General features: G+C 39.6%; 1 protein-coding gene across 3 annotated transcripts in view; it reads left to right on the top strand.

Moving 5' to 3' along the window:
* Window positions 1-23147, top strand: part of LOC126335030 (actin-related protein 2-B) — an 81180-nt gene that overhangs the window by 24196 nt on the left and 33837 nt on the right. For all 3 annotated transcript variants that reach the window (XM_049997876.1, XM_049997874.1, XM_049997875.1), the window contains 2 exons: window positions 19842-20051; window positions 20152-20301. In XM_049997876.1, the coding sequence (XP_049853833.1) occupies window positions 19842-20051; window positions 20152-20301 (360 nt within the window). The remainder of the gene's footprint in view (window positions 1-19841; window positions 20052-20151; window positions 20302-23147) is intronic.

The following is a 23147-nucleotide window of genomic DNA, read 5'->3' as shown; positions in this document are numbered from 1 at the left end:
AGTATTTCAGCCTTTAGTGTGTCATCCTCTATTTCAGTACCATTTTGGTCACAGTGTGTCTGGACATTTTGTTTTGATCCACCTACCGCTTTCACATACGACCAAAATTTCTTAGGATTTTATGCCAAGTCAGTACATAGAACTTTACTTTCGAATTCATTGAAAGCCTCTTGCATAGGCCTCCTCACATTAAATTTTGCTTGGCGTAATTTGTGTTTGTCTGCAGGGCTTTGGCTATGTTTATGTTTGCTGTGAAGTTCCCTTTGCTTCCGCAGCAGTTTTCTAACTTGGTTGTTCTTGTCCACTGATCCTCAACACTATCTTTACTTGAGACAAAACTTTTGTTTTGAGCCATCAGGTACTTTTGCTAAACAGAAAAATCTTCCTACCTTTTTTAATATTTCCATTTACTGCTGAAATCTACGATGCAGTAACCGCTTTATGATCGCTGATTCCCTGTCCTGCGTTAACTGTTTCAAATAGTTCGGGTCTGTTTGTCACCAGAAGGTCTAATATGTTATTGCCATCAGTCGGTTCTCTGTAAAACTGCTCAAGGTAGTTTTCAGATAAAGCACTTAAAAAGATTTCACTGGCTTCTTTGTCCCTGCCACCCGTTATAAACATTTGAGTCTCCCAGTCTATATCTGGCAAATTAAAACCTCCACCCAGAACTATAACATGGTGGGGAAACCTACTCGAAATATTTTCCAAATTTTCCTTCAGGTACTCTGCCACAACAGCTGCTGAGCCAGGGGGCCTATGGAGACATCCAATTATCATATCTGAGCCTGCTTTACCCGTGACCCTCACCAAAATTATTTCAAATTTCGGGTAGATTTCCTTCGATACTATTGTACTTTTTATCGCTATAAACACGCCTCCGCCTTCACTTCCAGCCTGTCTCTGCTAGAATTTCAATGTGGCAGCATGTAGCTCTAGAGTTGTCACCAGAAAACTGCATGAATTGCGTTACAAATTGCTGCCTGTGCTGTCTCCCTGATATTTTCGTATAAAGTATTCACTTCTAGGTGAAGAGCCTGCTCAAATGGGGTAGCATTAAATCAGGCGCTTACTTTGATGAGTCTGACTTGTTTGTCAGTTGCAAACACTTCATCCATTAGAATTTCATTACTGTTTACATCTGGTTTCAGCCAACTTTCTGTCCCTAGTACTATTTGGGCATTGTGACCGTTTATTAATGAGAGCAGTTCTGGGACCTTTCTATAGACACTACTGCAGTTTAGTATTTTCAGATTAATATTTTTATTCCCTGTTGCATTGTGCGTACTCCTATCTTGCTGCGTCTCGGGAGTCGTCATGTCGGGCTTAGGGAGGGAATTCTCTAACCTAAAAAAAAAACCACATGTGCACTCCACACTTACTCCGCTGCCCTTGTAGCCACTTCCTGCGTGTAGTTCACGCCTGACCTATTCAGGGGGACCCTACATTTCTCCACCTGATAGCGGAGGTTGAGAAATTTGCACCCCAGATCTCCTCAGAATTGTCTGAGCCTCTGGTTTAAGCCTTCTGTCTGTTTCCATCACCAGAGCAGAAAAATTGACTACGTTACCTTGTGGTGACTTGGCTGATGGTATTATACAATAGGCAGTATTGATTTTATTTATGTGAATGTTTTGGCTTTGTCTTTAAAAGTTTTTAAGATCCTATATAAAATATTTCATTTCGGGCAGGTTAGCTGAAGGTAAATTGAACCACTCCATTTTTTTGGACATTGAATGCCAGAGAAAGTGATGAACTTCATGCTTGTCTGCATGTCTCCCAAGAGAATAATTTAATATTTCCTATGGAAGGGTACCAGGAAACAGTAGTTCAGAAGATGGAACACTTACTTATATGCTGTCACAGGTACATCTTGGTCGCCACACAGTGTTACTAGATATTAATGAACCAGGGGAAAAATCTACTCAAAAACAGTTTTTTCATAATTTTTCCTGGATGAATTGCGAAAATAAATTGTTCAGGAGATAAACTTGTGTAGCAGGGAGTAAATCATTGAAAGTCAGTGAATTCTACAATTTGTGACAAGCAGGAGCTCCAAGGAATCTACACTATCAGTCCTCTTGCAGTTTTGGATAATATGGAAGACCTTATGAGTGGTCTTAGTAAAGGAAACAAGCATTAAAAGAAAATTTATTCTGTTCTCCATCTCAGCATAATAAAGCAATCTGATACTCAGAGCCTGGCGTATAAGAAACTTTACAAACTGCAGTAAATACGAGATGTGATTGGGAAGTTTTAAGAATGGGCTTGTAATTGTAAAATGGTGGTACTTACATCCTACTGTGATGCATCTCCTCCAAAATAGTCCCCTTCTGACTGAACACGCTGATTCCATAGGAAACAGGTTGAAGTCCACAGGGGCCAAATCAGGGAAATATGGCGGTTGTCGAAGCACAGGAATTTTGAATTTGGTCAAAAATTCAACGATGGAGAAGGCATGATGAGCCAGAGCATTTTCACGATGTAGCACCCAACTCCTGACTTTCCACAATGCAGGCCTTTTCTTCCGCACCATTTAGCACAAACACTCAAGGACACATTTGTAGTATTCCTTGTTAATTGTCTGTCCTCTGGGGTAAATTCATGATGAACAATACAGGTAAAATTGAAAAAAAAATCACCAACATTGTCTTCGCCTTTGACCAACTTTGCCGTGCTTTTTTCGGTCTCCGTGAACCTGGAGTTTTCCACTGCAAAGACTGCACTTTGGTTTCAGGATCATATCCATATATCCACGATTCGTCATCTGTAATTACCCTATTTAACAAATCTGGGTCATTGTTAGGCTGATTAATCAGTTCTTGGCACACTTCACGTTGGTATTGTCTACTTGACAACACTTCAGAATGAATTTTGCATTCACTCGATGCATGTTTTGATCTTCAGTTAAAATGACTGAATTGCATAGAAACTTAATTTAAGTTCATCAACCATCTCCCTAATTGTAAGTCTATGATCGGAGCCCACTAAGTCGTGAATTTTCACAACATTTTAATTCGTTTTTGAGGTGGGAGTACAGACGGACCGTGGTTCATCTTCAAATTATTTGCGGCCATTTTTAAATCTGTTGAACCAGACAAAAACAATTTGACTGGCTCATACAGTTATCTCCAAAAGCTGTTTTTAATAGTTCGTAAATCTCAAAGCTGATTTCCTGGTTTTAAAACAAAAATTCACACAAACTCATTGCTCTGTTTTTATGTCCATTCTCACACAGACAGAATATGGCAACAAACCCTAACAGACCTGCACTGAAGCAGCTACCACAATGAACTGAATAAAGGAAATGCCGGGACATTCGAGGACAAGGCAATGACTCACTCCCCACCCTCCGTGTACCTACCCACCAAACCAGTAAGCAGTAGCAGATCCATTCTTAAAACTTTCCAATCAAACCTTGCACATCATTATTACTAAACAAATAAACCAGTTTATCGTTACACATCCCAGTTGCAGGTTGCCTGTCTAAGGCTTCCAAAAATTTGTTTTTCAGTATTTCATGTAATTATTGACAGCATCTAAAAATTTAAAATACTGCCATGATCTACACATTCAGATGCATAATCTTCCGTTAAAGCTTAAGCAAGTATTACAGTTAGAAACAGTGTATATGTTTTGGTAGCACAGCTCCCTATGCACAAATTACCTGACTACATGCCTTCGGTATTTCAGAATGAGAACACTAAACATCTTCCAACAACTATTTCACATAATTTCTAACCTTTTCTAAATGTTCTCTTGCTTTCATGTTTAATGTAAATTATCTAAGACTCATTTGTGAAGTTATCAGTCATTTAAAGCCTTCTTATACGTGGAAGTCCAGTTCTGTAAAGAAATAAGGTTTGTTAGTGAATACCTGAATGACAGGTCTTCAACACTTCTTGTGGATGAAGTGTTTGCAACTGACAAACAAGTCAGGCTCATCAAAATAAGCGCCTGATTTAATGCTAACCCATTTGAGAAGGCTCTTCACCTGGAAGTGAATACTTCATACGAAAATATCAGGGAGACATACAGGCAGCAATTTGTAGCGCAATTCATGCAGTTTTCTGGTGACAACTCTAGAGCTACATGCTGCCACATTGAAATTCTAGCAGAGACAGGCTGGACAGTGAAGGCGGAGGCGTGTTTATAGCGATAAAAAGTACAATAGTATCGAAGGAAATCTACCCGAAATTTGAAATAATTTTGGTAAGGGTCACGGTTAAAGCAGGCTCAGACATGATAATTGGATGTCTCCATAGGCCCCCTGGCTCAGCAGCTGTTGTGGAAGAGCACCTGAAGGAAAATTTGGAAAATATTTCGAGTAGGTTTCCCCACCATGTTATAGTTCTGGGTGGAGGTTTTAATTTGCCAGGTATAGACTGGGAGACTCAAATGTTTATAACGGGTAGCAGGGACAAAGAAGCCAGTGAAATCTTTTTAAGTGCTTTATCTGAAAACTACCTTGAGCAGTTTTACAGAGAACCGACTGATAGTGATAACATATTAGACCTTCTGGTGACAAACAGACCCGAATTATTTGAAACAGTTAAAGCAGAACATGGACTTAGCGATCGTAAAGTGGTTACTGCATTGATGATTTCAGCCGTAAATAGAAATATTAAAAATGGCAGGAATATTTTTCTGTTTAGCAAAAGCAACAAAAAGCAGATTTCAGAGTACTTGACAGCTCAACACAAAAGTTTTGTCGCAAGTACAGATAGTGTTGAGGATCAGTGGACAAGAACAACCAAGTTAGAAAACTACTGCGGAAGCAAAGGGAACTTCACAGCAAACATAAACATAGCCAAAGCCCTGCAGACAAACACAAATTACGCCAAGCAAAATTTAATGTGAGGAGGCCTATGCAAGAGGCTTTCAATGAATTCGAAAGTAAAGTTCTATGTACTGACTTGGCAGAAAATCCTAAGAAATTTTGGTCGTATGTCAAAGCGGTAGGTGGATCAAAACAAAATGTCCAGACACTCTGTGACCAAAATGGCACTGAAATAGAGGATGACACACTAAAGGCCGAAATACTAAATGTCTTTTTCCAGAGCTGTTTCACAGAGGAAGACTGCACTGTAGTTATCTCTCTAGATTGTCGCTCAGATGACAAATGGTAGATATCGAAATAGGCGACAGAGGATAGAGAAACAATTAAAATCGCCCAAAAGAGGAAAGGCCGCTGGTCCTGATGGGACACCAGTTCGATTTCACCCAGAGTACACAAAGGTACTTGCCCCCTTCTTGCAGTGGTGTACCGTAGGTCTCTAGAAGAGCATAGTGTTCCAAAGAATTGTAAAAGAGCACAGGTCATCCCCGCTTTTAAGAAGGGATGTCGAAAAGATGTGCAGAACTATAGACCTATACCACTAACGTCGATCAGTTGTAGAATTTTGGAACATGTATTATGTTCGAGTAAAATGACTGTTCTGAAGACTAGAAATCTACTCTGTAGGAATCAGCATGGGTTTTGAAAAAGACAATCGTGTGAAACCGAGCTCGCGCTATTTGTCCACGAGACTCAGAGGGCCATAAACACGGATTCCCAGGTAGATGCTGTGTTTCTTGACATCCGCAAGGCATTCGATACAGTTCCCCACAGTCGTTTAGTGAACAAAGTAAGAGCATATGGGATATCACACCAACTGTGTGATTGGATTGAAGAGTTCCTAGATAACAGACTGCATCGTGTCATTCTCAATGGAAAGAAGTCTTCCAAAGTAAGAGTGATTTAAGGTGTGCCGCAGGGGAGTGTTGTAGGACTGTTGCTTTTCGCATTATATACGAGGGTCAGTCAAAAAGTAATGCCTCCTTTTTTTTTTTCTACGTTTAATTGTCAGGAAATTTAAATGCAATTACATAGGTTGAAAACCACAACATTGAGGATCATTTTGTCATTTTTCAATGTAATCTCCGCCCATCTCTACAGTTTTGGTCCATCTTTGAACAAGGGCATGTATCCCAGCACGGTAAAAATCACAGCTCTGCTTCCTAAGCCATTGACGCACGGATGTTTTGACGGCCTCCTCATCTTCTAAATGAATCCCACGATGAGCTTCTTTTAGTGGCCCGAACAGATGGAAGTCTGAGGGTGCCAGGTCAGGGCTGTATGGGGGATGAGGCAAAACTTCCCATCCAATTTTGACAATCTCGTCAGAGGTGTGACGACTGGTGTGTGGTCTTGCATTGTCATGCAAAAGAAGAACATCTGCCATTGATTTTGTTGGGCGAACTCGCTGAAGACGTGCTTTAAGTTTTTTGAGGGTTGTGACGTATTGAACAGAATTTATTGTGCATCCCCCTGCTCCAAAAAATCAACCAGAATCACACCCTCTGTATCCCAGAAAACTGCCATAACTTTCCCTGCCGATCGCACAGTTTTGAATTTTTTCTTCCTCGGCGAGCTTGTGTGACGCCACTCCATTGACTGCCTCTTTGATTCGGGTTCAAAAAAATGCACCCATGTTTCGTCCCCGGTCACAATTTTTTTCAGAAACTCATCTCCCTCCAAACGGAAGCGCTGCAAGTGTTGGGAGGCTATTGTTTTCCCTGCCTCTTTATTCTGATCGGTTAACATTCTTGGAACCCAACGTGCACAAACTTTTGAGTACCCCAATTGTTTAATAATCGTGATCACACTGCCTTTACTAAGAGAAATAATGCGACACACTTCATCTGCAGTCACCCGATGGTCACCACGAATGATGTCATCAACTTGCTGAATGTTGTGTGGAGTCACTGCACTCACCGGCCTGCCGCTCCGCTTTTCGTCAGTCAACGGTGTTTGCCCTTCAGCTTCCTTACAACGACGAACCCATCGTCTAACAGTGCTGACATCCACTGTCACAACACCGTACACCTTCTTCAGTCTTTCATGAATGCGTATGGGCGTTTCACCTTCTGCATTCAAGAATTCAATCACATATCGCTGTCTCAAACGAACATCGATGTCGGCCATCTTACAAACTTCTGCTGTGCTGCCACCTGTTGACACAGAAAGTTACTACTGCAGTGGATTGCAGAAGAAGGTTTGAGGAATGGCGCCAAATTCAAATTTTTCACTTAACTTAATTTTTTTAAGTAGAAAAAAAATGGGAGGCATTACTTTTTGACCGACCCTCGTATAAATGACCTTGTGGATAACATCAGAAGTTCACTGAGACTTTTTGCGGATGACGCTGTGGTATATCGAGAGGTTGTAACAATGGAAAATTGTACTGAAATGCAGGAGGATCTGCAACGAATTGACACATGGTGCAGGGAATGGCAATTGAATCTCAATGTAGACAAGTGTAATGTGCTACGAATCCATAGAAAGAAAGATCCTTTTATCATGTAGCTACAATATAGCAGGACAGTAACTGGAAGCAGTTAATTCCATAAATTATCTGGGAGTAGGCATTAGGAGTGGTTTAAAATGGAATGATCATATAAAGTTGACTGTCGGTAAAGCAGATGTCAGACTGAGATTCATTGGAAGAGTCCTAAGGAAATGCAATCTGACAACAAAGGAAGTAGGTTACAGTACGCTTGTTCACCCACTGCTTGAATACTGCTCACCAGTGTGGGATCTGTACCAGATAGGGTTGATAGAGGAGATAGAGAAGATCCAACGGAGAGCAGCGCGCTTCGTTACACCATCATTTAGTAATCGCGAAAGTGTTACGTAGATGATAGATAAACTCCAGTGGAAGACTTTACAGGACAGATGGTCAGTAGCTAGCTACGGGCTTTTGTTGAAGTTTCAGGAACATACCTTCACCGAGGAGTCGAGCAGTATATTACTCCTTCCTACATATATCTCGCGAATAGACCATGAAGATAAAATCAGAGAGATTAGAGCCCACACAGAGGCATACCGACAATCTTTCTTTCCACGAACAATACGAGACTGGAATAGAAGGGAGAACCGATAGAGGTACTCCAGGTACCCTCTGCCACACAGAGTCAGGTGGCTTGCGGAGTATGGATATAGATGTAGATGTAGTGGTGAAACAGCACATTCTTCTTTGCCAAATGGGGCCACATTTTCTTTAATTTGTCATCAAAACTAGTTGTCTCTGTGTATTATTCTCCTGTGGTTGTTTTATCTTTATTTAAAAATGATATGAGGCACTGCACTTACTGAAACATAGTTTTCATAACTTTTCTGGCCTTTTGAACAGTCTCATCTTTAAATCAAACAATGGAGAATCCAGGACGGAATGTAATAATATTGGAGAAGGAAATTTGCTACTCACCTTATAGCGGAGTTGCTGAGTTGCGATAGGCACAACAAAAAGATGTACACAATCATAGATTTTGGCCATTAAGGCCTTCGTCAACAATAGACTCGCATACACATGTTGGTTGTCATACCTACATAGAATGCAGCATGAGGCTGCAGCCCAGCGTGTAAGTCATGTGAATGGTTTCACAGGGAGCCCTGCCTTTGTGGGATAGGTGATATTAATGACCTGACTGAAGTAGGTGATGATAGGAGGATGTATGGGACTGGTCTTGTATCTAGGTCCATTACAGGGGTATGAGCCATGACGTAGGGGATTGAGAGCAGGGGTTGGGTAAGGATGGATGAGTATATTGTGTAGTTTTGGTGGATGGTGGAATACCTCTGTAGTAGGTGTGGGAAGGATAGTGGGCAGGACAGTTCTCATTTCAAGGCACTACTCCAGTACGGTCACTAAATCCTCTGTCCCATCAAAGGCAGGGCTACCTGTGAAACCAGTCATGATTTACAAGCTGAGCCGCAACCACTGTGCCGCATTCTGTGTAGGCATGACAACCAACAAGCTGTCTGTCCGCATGAATGGCCACTGAAAAACTGTGGCCAAGAAACAAGTGGACCACTCTGTTGCTGAACATGCTGCCAATCATGTTATCCCTCACTTCAGTGGCTGCTTCACAGCCTGTGCCATTTGGGTCCTTCCCACCAACACCAGTTTTTTTTTTTTAATTTCGCAGGTGGGAACTTCTCCTGCAGTACATCCTGTGTTCCCGTAACCCTACTGGCTTCAACCTTCATTAGTCACTGTCTTCACCCATCCAGCCCCCTCCCTGTTCCCGTTCCAGCACTACACAGACGTCATTTCACTGCCACACCCAATCTTTTTATTTCTCTCCTTTCCGCTACCCCCCCCCCCCCCCCCAACCTTTCCTGCTGCCTTTCGTCTAAACTGCAGCACTTCAGTGTCTGCTACCCCCACCATACTATCCTCACCCCCTCCCTGCCCCAGCCTCCTCCTTACCCCCACCCAGTTTCCATTCCCATCATGCACTGGTGCTGCTGCTCGCAGTGTGGCTTCAGTTGCCCGAGGCTGCAGACATGGGTACGAGTTGTGTTTGCGTGAGTGTATGTGTGCGTGTGCGTGTGTGTATGTGTATCTGTTGTTGACAAAGGCCTTAACACCCAGAAGCCATAATTGTGTGAATCTTTTTGTGGAGCCTATCACAACTCAGCTTCTTTAAATCAGATTCACTGAACGCGTTGTTTTTCCTGGATTGGTTTCTGGAGTAGTGTGATGAAACCAGCTCTCATAGCCAGTGACAGTTCGCTCCAAAAAGTCCTCTAGGCCATGCTCAGATAAGCCCAAACACAGCTGTGAAGCTGAAAATCTCGTACACTGTTTGTCCACTATCAGTACCCAATAATCACTGAGTGTGCTTTTTTCAGTTTAAATTCTCATCATTGTTACACTTATCATTGGTGCAGTATCCCTAGGTATGCAAAACTGAATATGTTGACCCTTTTTTTTAATTGAGGAAGAGACCATTCGCAATGAACCAGGTGGTGATAGTTTTAAGAACATTGTTAACCTATTCTTCTGTTGCTGTTTATATACGTGGATTGATTAGAGCTGTAGTGTCATCTGCAAAAAGAACTAATTCTACTTCTTGTATATGAGATGGAAGATCATTTACATGTAAGAAAGGACCTAAGATTGAAATAGTCAGAATAGTGTCCCTGAAGCACATTGTCTGTAATACTAGGTACAACTTTCTGCACTATTTTGGTTAGATATAACATTATCCATTGGTTGGATAAACCATCAAACCCATAAAACTACAGGAGAATATAGTGATTCACACAATCAGCTTTGACATGATGACTTGCTTGCTGCAAGCCCATCCTGGCCAAGCTCTTAATCTGGTCTATCCACATAATGGTGGGTGTTCTCTAGATCTTAGGTCATTGACTTTTCACTCCATCATTATTCTTCTCATTACCTCATCTTCTGACAATGTGACATTCAAATGTTTGTTTCCAGTTGATGCTCATCTGTTACAGTTATCAGAGTTTCATCTGCACACCTGCAATAGATAATTCCTCTGCCACCTTCAGTGATGTCATCATACCAGTCTTCAAGAACATCCCTCATAATGTGCTCACTGTGTGCATTGAACAATGGTGGAGAGTGAAGGAACCATACCCCTTGCTGGAATTAGTAGGAAAGGTGCCTGAGAAGGTGTTCTTGATTACTACTGTCATTGTGTTCGAAAAGTACAGTTGCTGGATCAGGTATACCGGGTTTCTTTGTGTACCCATCTTGATGGCACAGTCCATAGCTTTGACCATTTCACCTTGTTGAAAACTTACTTGTAATCCACGAAGCACATAAACATCTTGATGTTATATTTCCTTGCCTTCTGTAAGGTCTACCGAATATTTAGGATCGGCTCACTGATCCTCATGCCTGGAATAAACCCAGTTTGCTCATCTGTTATTTGTGGAAGAAAGTTGTTCAGCCCCTCTTTCAGTATAGTGAGTATTATTTTACTGGCATGGGAGGTAAGGGCTATCATTTGATAGTTTGCACAATCAAGTGGAGAACATTACTTGACCAGTGGTATGAAAATAGGGCACCACCAGTCTGGCCATTTTCCAGACATCTATTTTTTTTTTTTACATAGACTGGGCAAGATGTCCACACCAAAGTAACCCATGTTTTTTTAGGATATGAGAACTAATTCCACACTAGCCTGATGACCCCTGCTTCTGCAACATTTTCAGTACATATTTCACTTCTTTTCTAAGGATCACTGGTTCAGTATCTGTTCTGTTCCCTTAATATTGGATGAGAGTCCTCAGTGAACAACTTGAAGCAATATTCACTCCATTCTTTGTCAGTGCCTTTTGTATCTGTAATGACATTCCCTTGGTCGTCATTAACAATCTGTTTGCTGGATGAAAACTCATGTGCCAAGTATTTCACTTTGTCATACAGTTCTGAGCTGTGGTTCTATCACAGGTGGCTCTAGCTCTGTGCAAATTTTCTTAATACGGTCATTCTTGTGTTTCCTGCAAGTGTGTTTAATTTCACTATTCACTTTTTTAATTAGTGATTCTCATTGTTCTGGATACGTGACTGACAGTCAGATGTTTCATTACCTTTCAATCAAAGCCAAAGTTTCGTTAGAGATCCAGTGTTGTCGCTTCACTGTGGTGCTCATCTTTGGGATATTGCTTACTGCGCCTGTGATCCATTTTCCTATCCTCATTCATGTTACATCACAATTTATCTGTAGGTCAGGTGGTACAATACTTGGTATTATTACTTGGAAAATAATTGGGTCAGGTGCTGTTAGCCATTTTGTCATTAATTTAGCCACGTAGATATCGCAGAAAATACCAACTGACACTGTTTTGTGATTTAATGCTTGTAAATTTTGGTTAGTGAATGTGTAAATGACATTATCAGTAGCGCAACTATTCTGAAATTCAAACTGTGATTTGCTGGGGATATAAGTGTTGCTCAGATGAGTTGTTGTTGTTTTTGTTGTGGTCTTCAGTTCAGAGACTGGTTTGATGTAGCTCTCCATGCTACTCTATCCTGTGCAAGCCTCTTCATCTCCGAATAACTACTGCAACCTACATTCTTCTGAATCTGCTTAGTGTATTCCTCTCTTGGTCTCCCTCTACAATTTTTGCCCTCTTCCCCCCCCCCCCCCCCCTCCCTCCACACACACACACACACACACACACACACACACACACACACACACACACTCACACTCTTCCCTCCAGTACTAAATTGGTGATCCCTTGATGCCTCAGAATGTGTCCTACCAACCAACCCCTTCTTCTGTCAAGTTGTGCCACAAATTCCTCTTCTCCCCAATTCTCTTCAGTATACTCTCATTAGTTACATCATCCACCGATCTAATCTTCAGCATTCTTCTGTAACACCACATTTCAAAAGCTTCTATTCTCTTCTTGTCTAAACTGTTTATTGTCCATGTCTCACTTCTATACATGGCTACTCTCCATAGAAATACTCTCTGAAAAGACTTCCTGACTCTTACATCTATACTCAGTGTTAACAAATCTGCCCTCTTCAGAAACGCTTTCTTTGCCATAGCCAGTCTACATTTTATATCCTCCCTACTCTGGCCATCATCGGTTATTTTTCTCCTCAAATAACAAAACTCATTTACTACTTTTCAGTGTCTCATTTCCTAAAGTAATTCCCCCAGCATCACCCGACTTAATTCGACTACATTCCATTATCCTTGTTCTACTTTTGTTGATGTTCATCTTATACCATCCTTACAAGACACTGTCCATTCCATTCAACTGCTCTTCCAGATCCTTTGATGTCTCTGAGAGAATTGCAATATCATCGGCAAACCTAAAAGTTTTTATTTCTTCTCCATGGATTTTAATTCATTCTCCAAATTTTTCTTTTGTTTCCCTTACTGCTTGCTCTATATAGATTTAATAACATCCGGGGTGGGCTACTACCCTGTCTCACTCCCTTCTCAACTACTACTTCCCTTTCATGCACCTCAGCTCTTATGATTGCCATTTGAAATTGTAAATATCTTTCCACTTCCTGTATTTTACCCTTGGCACCTTCGGAATTTGAAAAAAGTATTCCAGTCAGCATTGTCAAAAGCTTTCTCAAAGCCAACAAATGCTAAAAATGTAGGTTTGCCTTTCCTTAATTCATCTTCTAAGATAAGTCGTAGGTTCATTATTGCCTCGTGTGTTCCAACGTTTCTACAGAATCCAAACTAATTTTCCCCCTAGTTGAGCTGCTACAAGTGTTTCCATTCGTCTGTAAACAATTCATTTTTGTATTTTGCAGCTCTGACTTATTAAACTGATGGATCGGTAATTTTCACATCTGTCAACACCTGCTTGCTTTGTGATTGGAATTATTGTATTCTTCTTGAAGTCCGAAGGTATTTTGCTTGTGTCTTACATCTTGCTCACCAGATGGAATAGTTTTGTCATGGCTGGCTCTCCCAAGCTATCAGTACTTCCATTGAAATGTTGTCTACTCCCAGGGCCTTGTTTAGACTTCTGTTTTTCAGTGCTCTGTCAAATTCGTCATGCAGTGTCATATCTCCCATTTAATCTTCATCTATGTCCTCTTCTATTTCCATTGTCCTCTAGCCATCCCTGCTTGGTGTAATCTTACCCTCCCACACATCACCATTAAATTTCTTTTAGTCTCTTCATTATTTTCAAAAGCTTCAAGAGGCATAAGAGAGACAAACAAAAAGACTTTTTACTTCATTTTCTGTTCGTGTTGTTGGCTGCAGTTCTTGCGTCTAGGGATGCATTCTTGCAGCTGAAATTTGGACCTACTGGGTCCCAGATGACTAAATAACTTTGAAGTACTATCTGTTGCAATGATTTTCTTTTATTTTACCCCATTCTTCTATATCATACTGACTCTCCATTTTCATACAACCATCAATTAGATTGTTGTAGACAAAATTTTTAAAAAAAAGTGGTTGTCCATCAGATGCATGCAATCTACTACTTACATTGTGCGGTACTCACAATATTCCAAAGAGTTTATGAAGGGAAAGAGTTAACATACTTTCTTGACAAAAGGAGAACCATCACAAAGTTATATCATTATTTTATAAATGAATCCAGAAATAAATTCAATAATTAGCATTAGATTGTGCAGTTTATAATATGAATTTGAAGTACGCCAGGTATCTCGTAATTTCATAAATTTATACTAGAAGAATAATTTTAGCTGTATCGATTAAACTACTTAATGTCTTTTTATGCATTTTAGCCTGAAATATAAACATCATATACAAAACCAAATTAAATTCTTTCAGGGAAACAGCCGAGAATGTTTTGAGACGTTTGTCTTCCTTTTCACGTGCTTCATTTCCTGCATTTTTATATTTTCTTCTTTCATCAATTGAATTTAATATTTATTCTGTTACCCATGGATTTCTGCTAGCTCTCATCTTTTGATCTACTTGATCCTCCCACCACTATTCATTTCTCAAAGCTACCCATTCTTCTTCTACTGTACCTCTTTCCCCTGTCCTTGTTAATTGTTCCCTAATGTTCTCTCTGAAACTCTGTACAGCCTCAGGTTCTTTCTGTTTATCCAGGTTCCATCTCCTTAAATTTCTACCTTTTTGCAGTTTCTTCAGTTTTAATCTACAGTTCGTAACACAATAAATTGTGGTCAGAGTGCACATCTGCCCCCGGAAATGTCTTAAAATTTAAAACATTGTTTCTAAATCTGTCTTACCATTATATAACCAATCTGAAACCTTCCTGTGTCTCCAGGCATCTTCCACATATACAACCTTTGTTCATGGTTCTTAAAGAATTGTTACCTATGATAAGTCATGCTCTGTGCAAATACATTTATTCATTTATGAATCAGGGAGCTTCCTTTTACATTCCTATCACCAGTCTATATTCACCTACTACTTTTCCTTCTCTTCCTTATCCTGCTATCGAATTCCAGTCCTGATGACTATTAAGTTTTTGTCTCTCTTAACTACCTAAATAATTTCTTTTATGACATCGTACATTTCTTCAATGTCTTCTTCATCTGCGGAGCTAGTAGACACACAAACTTGTACTACTGTGGCAAGCAGGGGCTTCATGTCTATCTTAGCTACAATAATGGGTTCTCTATACTGTTCATAGTAGCTTATCCGTAATCCTGTTTTTCTTTTCTCTTTTCTTAACCTATTCGTGCTATACCCTAATTTTATTTCAAACTATGGAAAATCCATGATGGAATGTAACAATATTATGAGAAGGAAAGTTGCTACTCACCATATAACAGAAATGCTGAGTCGCTGATAGGCACATCAACATACTCTCACGATAAAGCATTTGCCATTAAGGCACGCACAATCGCACACGTGACTGCAGTCTCAGGCAACTGAAACCACACACAGCAGTGTGGTTTCAGTTACCTGAGACTGCAGTCTTGTGTGTGCGTGCGTGCGTGCGTGCGTGCGCTGTTTTGAAAAGGCAGCTCACACAAAATTTAGTCATATGAATGTATAACTGACTTCTCCTTCTGAAATTAAGAAAACTATATATTCCCTCAAAAATAATGGATCATCTTGATTTTATAGTGTTTTCACTAGAGACCGCACGCGCATCTGTTGTTGACGAAGGCCTTAATGGCCGAAAGCATTATTGTGAGAGCCTTATTTTGTTTTGCATTTATAACCCTGTATTCACTTGACCAAAAGTCCTGTTCCTCCTGCCACTGAACTTCACTAATTCCCACAAATCCACATTTAACCTATTTATTTCCCTTTTTAAATTTTTTAACCTACATGCCCGATTAAGGGTTCTGACATTCCATGCTCCGATCCATGGAATGCCAGTTTTGTTTCTGTTGATAAGGATGTCCTCCTGAGCAGTTCCCACTCAGAGACACTGTTCTAGAATACATCCCAGTCTCAATAATGTTTGAAAACGTCAGCAGTAAAACAGTTTGGCGAGTACTGATATATTTTCACCTTTCTTAAAGAATGGTTTGCGAATGGCATTTTTTAGTCTCTGGAAAAATGTCTGGAGTAAGCGATGCATTACACAGTGCAGATAAGGCAGGACTTAGTATATGGGAATAAGTCCTTAGTTCTCTAGTGAAAACACTATAAAATCAAGATAATCCATTATTTTTGAGGGAATATATAGTTTTCTTAATTTCAGAAGGAGAAGTCAGTTATACATTCATATGACTAAATTTTTTGTGAGCTGCCTTTTCAACGTACTGCTGTGATTTTTTCTCTTCAAATGTTCATCCCTATACTTTCTACTATATGTAAGAAATGTTATGGAATTACATTTGCTACCAGTGACTCATCATTTATAGCCCTTCCATTCAGTTCCATAGTGACATTATCCTATTCCTCGGCAGGTTGTCCTGTCTTTCATTTTACAATGTTCCATGTAAGGTTAAGTCTGTTGTCAGAATTACTGATTTCTGACGTTATATGGATGTTCCTTGGCTTTTTAATAACTTGTCTTGTTAATTTTGAGGGGGCTTTGTAGTGTGCAGTTACCATGGGGTCTCTTAATTGTTATTGCCAATGGATACATTTTCCTTATCCTTTCACAAGATACTTTAAACCCTTCAATGATCCATGGTTTTTGTACATTCTTTCTGATCAGCTCATGTGAAATGCTATTTTCAAATACCGATGTGAATGTATGATAGAATAGATTAAATTTAATGTTTGTATTTGGAGTCATTAATTCTAACTGATTTCTGCTGTGGAGTATCAATATTGTAAGGCAATTTTATTTATCCTAACCGCACATAATGATCAGTGAGAGAATTTGTTACTCGGGAAGCAGTTATTTGCTTGCTTTGAGCTTCAGCAGAGAAAACATTCCATCCATGTTGGAAAGTTACTTACTGAGATCAAATTGTAGGGTCCAACTAAGGCTTCCACATCATTTTTGTGCCAGAATCCTATAGAAAAACTACATTGCAGTCACCTTTCACAATATCCTGTTGAGGATGTATCTACAGTTACTGTTAATAGTGAACTATTTTTTTGGAATCAATTCACAAGCAAACATTTCTTGAGTGCTGATTTCTACAAAATCTACTTGTGTCAATTTTTGTATGTTCTGTCTTAATTAACAACTGCTCCTTTTCCTATGTTAATTCTGCATGAGTATATTATAGTTCAATGTTCTATATGTAAGTTATCAAACCCTGTGGTTATGTGGTGCTCAGAGAGGCACAGGATGTCTATCTTTTCAGAGCTCTCTAAATTTTCCAGACAGTTAAGCGGCTCTTCTATGTTATTACTCAGTTCACTAATATTTTGATGAAATAAGTTAACTGGACTTCAGTGTGCGTTCTTCAGCATTTTGTGGAGCTCCTGTGTTATTTTGACTTTTTTCAAACCCTTTGTGCCTGAATAGTAATTCTAAACTAAAAAAACCTATCTGGCACCAGTAACCACAAGGTGTGTGTGATGTGGGAAATGTTGCCGTGGTTGGCAGTAACGACACACCCAGATCAACAAAATAGTGTATAAGGCTTTTACCAAACAGGTTTAATCATTATCATAATGTATTGGGCTCTGCATTGTAGACTGGCACAGGAAGTAGAGAAGGTTTTAAATCAGAAGAACTTCAAAATAGAGTTGAGTCCATGTGACTTGGGACATCAGAGTCATGAGAGAGGCATGTATTAATTATGTGGATCTATAAAAGATACCAGAAAGAACAACAAAGCCTCATCCATACCTCCCAAATATGTATGCATTGATGCTAAAGACCATTGGCCTGTATGGCAAGGAAGAGAAAAATACTTTTTTGTGCCATGTGATGTGAACTGATAACTTGGATCACAACAAGGACAAAAACTGTTCCGTGAGATAACACATGGACGTCGTATAAAATGTGTGTCACTTGAATTTGTGTTTGATTGAAGTGTACTTTCAAGCACTGTTTTTCACAAATGCAGTCCAGAAACATTATAATATTCTAATAAGAATTGTGGAAGGGTTTTTTCATTGTTTTTGTGCTAACAAATAGCTACATAATTCAAAATTATATCAAAAGACAGATCACTCTATAAAGGGTTATAAATTTGTATATGATGGTGATGCATACCAATAAAACACTTGTTATAATATGTGTAGTAGTTATCAGAGTGTTTGTTGACAAGCTTATGCCCAGTGGCATTCAGAGCTTCATTGCTTTACTAACATTAAGAGACAATAATAATAATCCCTTCACAAAAGACATTTCCGCACAATTGTTGTAAACAATGTCACACATAACCAAGCACATTCAGCTCACTCACTCTGTTACTATTTCTTGTTGCACTGGCTGTTAAGTTCTCCCTCCTGCATTTACATATAAATCAAAGGCTTTGGGAAACTTCAGTTTAATGTATTTATTATTACTTTTTGAGGCATTTTGAATTACGTTTCTTTATCAAAATAATTTGATAGATCCTCATTTAAGTCATTGTAGTTACACTCCCTTAATTTCTCTTTTTATTTTTATAATTCTACCATGATCTAAATGTATAACAATTTCAAAAGTAAATAACCTGAAACAAATATAATCTCTCTCATCTACCGTATAGACTCGAATCTAAGCCGCTCTTTTTTTTCTGGTTTTTGTAATCCAAAAAACCGCCTGCAGCTTAGAATCGAGTGCAAAGTAAGCGGAAGTTCTGAAAAATGTTAGTAGCTGCCGCCACAACTAACTTATGCCGTCAAATATATGTAGCACGACACAGGCATGCTTTGCAGGCACAAAGATAAATACTGGCGCCAAAACCTCTGCGTCAGTAAATAAATTTAAAAAAGGTGTAAGACCAGCTTTTTTTTCTCCGCCCCGAGCTTCGACCACTGCATTTTTATACATTATCCAACGAAGTAAATACAAATTCTGTTTTGTTGATCTTCGAATGTAGCAGCATTTCAATGTACTACGAAAATCCGACTGGCAAGACTGTTAGGGATGTTTGTCAATATGGCCAACTCTAAATTCTGTATTTTTTCCCACCTGTGAGAAGACATGGTTGCTAATAGGAACTTTTATGAATTGTGAATCACATGCAGTATTCTCTTCACCATAAGAATAATATGAATATAAACATTTTGCCATGTATTTTTTCGTGTTTGCTGCTATTTCATTTAAATCCTGTCTGCCTAATAAACTACGAAACTTAGAGTGAGACAACAGCAAACACAGAAAATTATACATATCATGTTTATATTCTTATTATTCTTATGCCTAATAGTGATACAGTCAGAAATGAAGCACAGAAATTGACTAGATTTTTAAATCTAAGATGACTCTAATTTCTGTGCAGAATTTAATGTACTAAAGAGGCGTATGCAAAGGTTTTCAAACGGAGAAAAATTTTCGTTAAACTCTTGTTCAGAACATCATCTGTCATATGCAGTCCATTATTTGGTTCTCATTGACCATTACCAAAGAAAGCAGCAGTGTAAGTAACAACAAATAGCAGTCTCTTGCCAGTGTCTCACTAATGAGACGATTCCCCCCCCCCCCCCCCCCTCTCTTTCTTTTTTAAATTTGTAAGCGGCGGTAGCGTGCACAGAAGCAAGAGTGATGTAAACACCTATAACAAAGAGAACGGCACTTATCAGATAAAAAAAAATGAGCAATGAATTCAAACCAGACGAAGCACGTGAAAAAGGAAGGGTACCCGTATAAATATGGACGGAGCGCCTGACTCATAGCAATGGCAACCTGGTAAAGCTTAACTGCTAAGCTTACGACTTGAACCAAACTACTGTAGCTGTATCATCATTCATTCGACCTAAATTCTGTCTATTACAATGGACCAACTTTGTTGTGATTTGGAGGTGAGGCCTAAAACTTTTCTCTCCCCTTGAATTTCGAGTCTCATTTTTTAGGTGTGGCTTAGATTCGAGTAAATACGGTAATTTAAAGGTTTGTAAGGATTGTATACATATAACTTGCATTCAGAGATTTTAGAATTTCTCATAGATTTTCTCACTTTTTATGGAAATAAGATTGCATATTGCTGAATTTAACATGAAAAAATGTTTATGAAATATGTTTCAATTTGCAGGTAATGTTTGAGAAATATCAGTTTGCTGGAGCATACATAGCCATACAAGCTGTACTCACGTTGTATGCACAAGGGCTTCTAAGTGGTGTTGTGGTGGATTCTGGTGATGGTGTAACACATATTTGTCCAGTTTATGAAGAATTTGCCCTACCACATCTTACAAGAAGATTAGATATTGCAGGAAGAGATATCACTAGATACTTGATTAAGGTAACTTCTTTCTCTAAATGTTTGTTATTTAATTTTGAGACTTGCTTAAGTAATTGCTTCCTTCAGTTACTGTATGTAAAGTAAATGTCTTTTTGTTTAGCTGTTGCTACTGCGTGGATATGCCTTCAACCATTCTGCTGATTTTGAGACCGTGAGGATAATGAAGGAGAAGCTGTGTTACATTGGCTACAACATTGAAACAGAACAAAAATTGGCCCTTGAAACAACAGTACTAGTTGAACCCTATACGGTAAGAAAGCCTCTTGCTTTTTCAACAAAAATATTGTTCTTTATGTTGTTCAACTGGAGATATTACCTATCACTTAATGATCTGTTTATACATATGATATTTGGAAACAGGTTTTTACAAGTACGGAGTCCCAACTTTGGGGAGATTACCCACATTAAATGTCAAACCACAATGGTGGGTTGTCGTAATAAAATTGAGTACACCCAACCTTGTGGACCTTAGTGGTTGCCAGAAGGTTTCATAGGAATGAGAGTATGTTTATTAAAAAAATTGGGTAAACTTTTAGTGGTTTTCATATGTTTCTTCGCATGCCACATGCTATAGGTATAGGATCAAATCTACATCTGATTATCCAATTTTCAGCAAAGATCTCCTGTAACTTAGCATTATAGTTGCCTTCTTTAATAATGACAGTTATTTTACCTTCACCAGCACCCACTATAATGTAACTAATTTCCAGCAGTTTTTTTGTTAATACTACATCAGTAATATTCTCATCAATAGTTATTTTCTGATTACTTATATTGTCAGGAGTCTCCATGCTGTTCTAAACAGTTTTATTAAGAGCAACAGCTGTCTCATTCCTATCAGCAGTGGATACACACACTCCATCTATAAGTGATACTGAATGTGCTAACAGCGAATCAGTGTGACATTGACATAAAGACAATGAAAAGTACAAACATCTTTGTATGAAAATTATACAATTTCTGTAAAGAGTTATAATGTTTCTGGTATAAAGAAAATGTAATTAGAGTTTAATTCCTCCCTCAAGAGTGTGAGCAATAATTTTAGATTAACATAAGTTAATTTTTTAAAAATTTACTCACCAAAAGGTGGCAAGAGAACACAAGTATAAAAAAATATTACAGTTTGCAAGCTTTTGGAGCTCCTTTTTCTGGCAAAAGGGTTTAAGAGGAGTAAGAAGGGTGAAGAAAAAGAATTGGTGAGTTTTAGGAAAATGGGTAGAGTACAGAAATATCACCCAGAATCCCAGGTCAGGGAAGACTTACTGAATGGGATGAGGAGGAGAGACTGATTTTTGGGGACTGCAATGAATAATATTTGAGAACCTGAGAATGTATAGGTGAAAGATAGTGTAATATGTAAACAGAAATTATAGCTAAACATCGTGCATGTGTTAATAAAAGCAGTAAGCTAAGTGCATTGTATGTGATGGAGGTGGGATGGGGACAGTGAAAAATATAAAAGTCAAAAAATAAAAGATGTAGAAAATTTAAAGGGCATGAAGAAAGGAATAGTACTGTGAATAAATGCTAAGACTGAAGAAATTAATGTAAATTCAGGTCAGGTGGGTGAAGAGAACCAAGGACATTTCAAGAATTCCTTACATCCAGTATTGCACCACAACCCTTCCTCAAGACACTACAACATAGCCCTAACCTGTCCTTTGCAGAACTCCAAGCTCTTCATTCCCTAAAAGTTAATAACTCCATCAGTATTTTCCCAGTGGGCAAGGGATTTGCCGCTGTGGTAATTAACCAATGGGAAAATCTAAGTGAAGGTCTGTGCCAGCTTTCTGACACCTCTGCATACAGCATCTGCTATCAAGTTCCCATCCCTGTGATTTAAACTGACCTGCAGTCCCTCCTTAAAACCTCAGTCCACAGAACTTCCTACCCCACCCAGACCACACACCTTTTACCTTCATGTTAAGGTCCAGTCACCCTGGTCGTCCCGTAGTTGATGGCTTCAAAGCATCCACCAAATATATGTTGCCTTAGTTGATCAATACCCACAACCGATAGTACACACACTTCTCTCCTACATTAAAGATGCCAACCACTTCTTAGATCATCAAAAATCTGTGCCTGTTGCACTCCCACCAGACACCTTGCTTGTCACCATTGATACCACCACCTTCTGTACCAACACGTCCCACGCACATTGTCTGTCTGTTGTTGAACATTTCCTCAGTCAGTGCCCATCTGATTCCATACTCATGACTTCTTTCCTGCTTGCCTTAATCACTTACCAACAACTGCTTCACCTTTGAGAGGCGCGCTCACACACACAAACAGATCAAGGTGCAGCCATAGGATGGCTCCATCATGGATCACTTGGAGGGGGCTTTCATGGGATCCATAAGCCCTCAGCCCCTGGTTTGGTTTAGGTACAATGAATACGGGATGGGAGGAGCTATCTGGGTGGTGGGGCTAAGGAGGAGGCAGGGGAGGGGAAGGATAAGAGGGCATGAGTGGGAGACAGTGAAGTGCTTCTTGTGGGAGCATACAGTGATGTGGAGGGGATGGTGGAGGGCACCACCAACACAATATCTTTGTCCACCCCTATTCCTCCTCATACCCCATGTTTCAAGTCCATGTAATAGACCTGGATGCAAGACCTGCCCCATACATCCTCCCACCACCAACTTCTTGTCTGCTCACAAGCATCACCTATCCCATCAAAGGCATGGTTACCTGTGAAAGCAGTCATGTGATGTATAAGCTGCACTGCAACCACTGTGCTGCATTGTGTGTGGGCTTGACAACAAACAAGCTGTCTGCCAAGAGACAGCTGAACCCTGCAGTTGCTACACACTGTTCTTCACTTAAGTGAATGCTTCATAGCTTGCACCATCGGGATCCTTCCTACCAACACTAGCTTTTCTGAACTGAGCAGGTTGAAACTCTCCCTGCAATATACCCAACTTTTGTGTAACATCCCTGTCCCCAATCTTCATTAGTCACTGTCTTTCATCCACATATCCCCTTCCCTGCTACGAGTACATGACTGCACATCCTTCTATTCCGACACACCCACAATCATTCACTTCTCTACTCCCCCTCTCCCCATCAGACCTACCAACTGTCACAGTCCAGATC

The sequence above is a fragment of the Schistocerca gregaria genome, chromosome 2, assembly GCF_023897955.1.
Source record: "Schistocerca gregaria isolate iqSchGreg1 chromosome 2, iqSchGreg1.2, whole genome shotgun sequence".
In the NCBI taxonomy this organism is placed as follows: Eukaryota; Metazoa; Arthropoda; class Insecta; order Orthoptera; family Acrididae; genus Schistocerca; species Schistocerca gregaria.
Note: the sequence above shows the minus strand (reverse complement) of the source record. Positions and strands in the feature narration are given on the sequence as shown.